The following is a 5,195-nucleotide window of genomic DNA, read 5'->3' as shown; positions in this document are numbered from 1 at the left end:
GCTGCTGTATCTGGGCCAAAGCCAGGCCTGCAGGGCTGGTGGCTAGAACTTGGAAGGAATTCTCTTCCGCAGCCCAGGGTCCAGGCTTGGCCCCAGCATGCTGCCTTGCCAACCTCTGCTGCCTGGGGCCTTGCACATTCCGAGCCCCCACCGCCTCTGCCCCTCCTCTGGGCTCGCCCCATCCCTTGTCCCCTTCTCCTCCCCCTACCAGCTGTCCCCTTTCCCCTAAGTGGCCAGACAGTCTGAGCCTGGAAAGAGGCGGCGGCGGGCTGGAGGGGGCGTGGTGGGGAAGGGGAGGAGGAGCGGGGGTGAGGGGATAAGGAGGCCCCGGCTGGCGCCCCCAGCCACTGCGCGCCCGCTGGGGAGCTGGGTGCCACCTCACTGTCGAGGTCTCTGCTCCCTGTCTGCTCTGCCTATTCCCTTGCTAGCTTGCTTCCCCTCGCTTGGGGGGGGGGGAAAGGTCAACGGCGTCCTGGAGCCTCCGTGTCACTCTCCAACAGCCATGAACTGCAGCGAGAGCCAACGGCTGCAAACCCTCTTGAACCGCCTGCTGCTGGAGCTGCACCATCGGGGCAACGCCAGCGGCCTGGGTGTCGGCCCCGGCCCGAGCATGGGCATGGGGGTCGTACCTGACCCTTTTGTGGGCCGAGAGGTGACCAGCGCCAAGGGCAACGACGCTTATCTCTACATCCTGCTCATCATGATCTTCTATGCCTGCCTAGCCGGAGGTCTCATCCTGGCCTACACCCGCTCCCGTAAGCTCGTCGAGGCCAAGGACGAGCCACCCCTGGCCTGCGTCGCTGAGCAGGAATGGGTCCCCGCTGCCGGCGCATCCGCCGACCCTGAGAATGGCCAGGGCTTGCTGGCTGAGGGCGGCCATCAGCTCGCACCCGGGGCGCTACCTGCGATAGCCCAGGGCGCTGAGCGGGTCTAGAGCCACTGTCCTCATTTTGCTTATCCCTGGGCCTGGATCCCTCATCCCGCTCTTTCACTGCCCTTTCAGAGCTTGCTTTACCCGAGGCCCAGATGATGATGAGAGGTCAGAACACCTTCAAGGCAAGGCCCTGGGAGGAGATGCATCGCTTTACTCACACCTGACCACTTTCTCTCTCCCCTCCCTTCCACGCCCGCACCCCTACCCGACACATGCAACTGAATTAAATTGCCTCTGCTCTCTTGTCTTCAGCCAGCCCCAACACCATGCTCCAGCCTTCTGGGAACAGAATCCAGCACGTCCAACACTTGGCATTGAATTGAAGCAATGAAGTCTAGCAGAACTCTGGGCCGTCTAACTGGCAGCTGCTCCAGGGGCTGCCAAGGACTGCTCACTCTGCACAGCTAAGGGGGTTAGCCATCACTGCCAGGCCGGCTGCAGCAGCTCCGGCTTTCTGTTGCCTTGGGGACAGAGACAAAGAACACGAAGAGGCTTCAGACGTCTTTTCCGTCTCCCTCTCTTCAGCAGGCTATTAGGGAGACACTATTGTGGGATAGAATGGACTGAAGGGGAGGGAAGGTTCAATGGGAAAGGAAGATCTATGGCCCCAGGGGTATGGTGTTCTTGTCTCCCTGTCCTCCTAATTGTCATCCCAAAGGTCTGAGTATTAGTAATTTGGACATATCTGGCTTGGATAATCATTACTAGTTGCTTAGCCTTAATGATTCCAAATGCTTCTCTTGTATTGATTGAGTTATTACTGCAGTGTGTGCTTCATCCAACATGAGGCTCAGGCACCCCCAGCTCTGTAACCCTGGGGAATGAATGCCACAGGCAGGTAATAAAAGTTGTTAAACAATAACTCAAGACTCTTGTCTCAAAGATCCCAGCCTCGAGAGCCAGTACTGGATAGACAAGGACTTGTTTATTTTTCATTTGGGAGTTGGGTGGTTGTAACATGTATAGTTATGATAGGCCAGATATAATAAATGTGGGGCGGGGGGAGGAAGGCAACGTATACAGAGTCCCCCAGCTACTGAGGGTGTTGAGGTAGGAAGATCACTTGAACCCATGAGTTCAAGGTCTGCCTGGGCAACATAGTGAAGAGGTTTCTATGCCTGGATGGATTTTTAAATGTGTTTCAGAAGTTATAACAGCTTTATTGCCTTTTCATCACTTTTTAACATGACAGTGCTAATTAAGGCTTTCCTACCTCCTTTTTGTGGCTTTGCAGAATGTTCATTTAAAAAGAAAGCCTTCAAGACATGAGGAATTGGAGGGAGGGGGTGATGTAGGTACACATGATGTACACATATATAAAACTTAAAAATTAATGTAAATTTTTTAAAAAGTCCCCTAAATACTAGCTGTAATCAAAGCTAATTTTATAGCTACCTTTATAATGATGTGAGATTTACACAATGTAAAATTGTAACCCTGAAATCAGAGGTGAGTGTTTTCCTTTAGTTTTTATATGCAAGGGTGAGACAGGGTTTCACTATACAGTCGAAGCTCACCCCAAACTTACTATGTGGCTCGGACTGGCTTTGAACTCATCCTCCTGCACCATTCTATCTGGCTCTAGAAGTGAATATTTACTGAGGCCTTCTCCTTGCTTCCAGGTTACCAGAAACTAATTTGTTTAGGGCTGAAATACTTATACCTATGATGATGGTTTGGACTTCATCAAACACATATGAAATTATTTCTCAAAAATTAGCCAGTTTGCTTCAGCACAGTTGATTTCTCAGTAATAGCATGGCAAAGACATTATGGATCAGTTACATGCATTGATAATCTAGAAACCTTATTCAAGTCATTGCCCTTGACCTTCCAGCTCATCTGGTGTTTTACTGGAGCTATTAATAAGTTAAATGAACTTACTTTCATTCCTAGGCTTCATTCCTTGAAGCTAAGCTGGCATGGCCCCATTGGCTCCTCCGCAGTCTCAGTTCCAGACCTAAGGTCACCTCCTTTTCTTGAAGGTGGGGGCTGAGAATCAGGCAGGAGTCCAGGATAATGATGGGAAGCTAGAAGATGCTGTGAGAGTCACCCCAGCCACATAGGGAGGCCGGAGGAAGCTGTGGAGGAAGGGTAGAGATTCACAGCCATGCTGAAGGACATGGGAGACAGTCACCAGCACTGTGTGTTAAGTGCAATAGTGCCACTCATTTCTCTGGCATAACTGAGCAAAAAGGGTTGTTTGGGGAATGAAATGTAATGGTTGCTTTAAGTACTGAAACTTGGGAAGTATATTTGTAACCATCACCAACATTCATAAGTATATATTGTTAAAAACAAAAGAATAAGCTAGACAGAGTTGAAACAATGTCCATAAAAAGCATTACAGTACTAGCAGTGGAAAACAATATTATGTCAAGTCACTCCTGATTTTAGATACCATTTTTAACCCTTTCACGATGACTTAGATGCCCTTAAGTAGTACTACACACTAGCTATACAGAAGGCTCCTTTCCAGAAAAGTGAACCGGCTGGAGGGAGAGTGACCTGCTTTTACTGTTCAGTTGGTTTTGTCAAATACTTTCATAGCTGAAAGTTTGCCCCAGATAATGAAGTTTCCCAGAAGTTTGGACACCCAGATATCTACCAGCCAACGAGGTGTCCATAGCATTGAAGTGACCATGTCACAGTCGACAAAACACAGACAAGAGAAAAAGGAGATGGCATGAACCTCCAGTCTTGATTACGTAGCCTCAAATAACATGAGGTTACTCTTTAAAGTCTGGAAGATTTAGACTTGCCTTTAACTGATTTCAAAGGTTAGGTAAACCTTTCAAATCAATAAAAGTGACCAATTTTCACCCCATCTGATAGTCTGTTTCCCTCCCCTGCACACATAGATCCTGTTTCCACTCAGCTTCGGATCTTTGCTCCGTAACAATAAGGAAGCAGAAAAGCCATGCTTCCTGTAACTCGAGGCTCTCAGCAGAGGAGTCCTGAGCAATGTTTGCATTCCAGTATGCCAAAGAGCTCATGACCAGCACAGAAATGAACAGAAGCTTTCCTCCCATTACAAGCATACTTCTGTGTGGTACATTTTGGTTTTCTAGAGGGATGTAAATGGTTCCTTTCATTGATTTCTAGTTACCTTCTTCTTTTCAATTTGCCATTGCTTTTAAAAACCATGATCTGCACAAGATTTGAATCTGCAGAGAGGAAAGGGCTTGGGCTGCTTTCCAAGCAATCTTGCCTGACGGTTAGAGCAAATGTATTGTGATGTCTTGGAGAGAGGCAGAGGACCAGGAATCCCCAGAACTGGAGTCTAGCCATGGCGTTGCCAATTACCCAGTATTCTTTCTTAGAGTGAGCTGCTTAGCCTCTCTGGGCTTAGGTCCCCAGAGCTTTGGCAAACTTGAGGATGAAATAAGGTCATGAATGGGCAATAGTTAGGAGAAACACAGCAGCTACAGATGTGTAAGTGTTCATTTTATACTTTCTTTTTCCTTCTTTGGGAAGTTAAATAGGGGAGATAAAGGGAAGAGAAAATTCCCCACTCTGTAGAATCTAGTCAGATTGCCCAAAGAACTGGCAACACCTTACTCAACTAGCAACTACCACAGTTCTTAACCCACTTTCCCCATTCTCAAAATCTTGGCTGGGTAGTGTCTCCCCACTCTACTTCGCTTTGCCTCCAGGCCCAGAATTCCCGTTTAAAATGTGAGTATAAGATCATGTGTAGAGGGCTGTACCAGGCACGGGTCCACAGGGAGTGGTAGAGCATAAGAAAAAAAAAAAGTCAGGATTCGGAGGCTTCTCTAGTTCTCCCCAACTTACCCTGTTGATTTGCCAAGTTTACTCCCCCAAGGAAGGAAAATGAATGCATAAGCAAACATCTCACATACCTCTGACTGCTGCGTTTCCCCTAGCCCTTTCCCAGAAGTTCAGGATCTTACTAGATCCTAAGTGACGGTCCCAAGTAACTGGCACCATCCCTTGGAATTATGGATCTTGTGAGACAGGTAAGAGGAAGAATAGTCTAGAAGGTTCTGTGCAGGTAAGGGAACATGACTGAGTGCTACCAAGGGTGACTAGACTGGATGAATCAGCAGCCACCCTAGGTGAACTTGAATTGCTTGCTCATCAAACAGGGCCATGGGAGAAGAAGCTGATGGGAAGTCACCTTTCAGCCCTTCGGCTGTTTAACCTGAAGCATGCCCAGTAAAATAATGTGGCCAAGGTGACACTTATTTTCTTCAGTGCTAAAGCCTCAGAATAAGACAGCACATCACTCAATGTCCTG

The 5,195-nt window shown here is 48.2% G+C and overlaps 1 protein-coding gene across 1 annotated transcript; it reads left to right on the top strand.

The window, feature by feature from the left end:
* Positions 1 to 343: 343 nt before the first annotated feature.
* Kcne5 (potassium voltage-gated channel subfamily E regulatory subunit 5) lies at positions 344 to 1,765 on the top strand. The gene has a single exon (XM_052746515.1). The coding sequence runs from the start codon at positions 503 to 505 to the stop codon at positions 932 to 934; it is 432 nt and encodes a 143-aa protein (XP_052602475.1). The 5' UTR covers positions 344 to 502; the 3' UTR covers positions 935 to 1,765.
* Positions 1,766 to 5,195: the final 3,430 nt, after the last annotated feature.

The sequence above is a fragment of the Peromyscus californicus genome, unplaced genomic scaffold (assembly GCF_007827085.1).
Source record: "Peromyscus californicus insignis strain IS unplaced genomic scaffold, ASM782708v3 Scaffold_10__1_contigs__length_136768540, whole genome shotgun sequence".
Taxonomy (NCBI): domain Eukaryota; kingdom Metazoa; phylum Chordata; class Mammalia; order Rodentia; family Cricetidae; genus Peromyscus; species Peromyscus californicus.
This window is presented reverse-complemented; position numbering and strand designations above follow the sequence as displayed.

What these genes read in the sequence shown, in the direction of transcription:
- Kcne5 (XM_052746515.1), top strand. Translation starts at nt 503, where the DNA reads ATGAACTGCAGCGAGAGCCAACGGCTGCAAACCCTCTTGAACCGCCTG.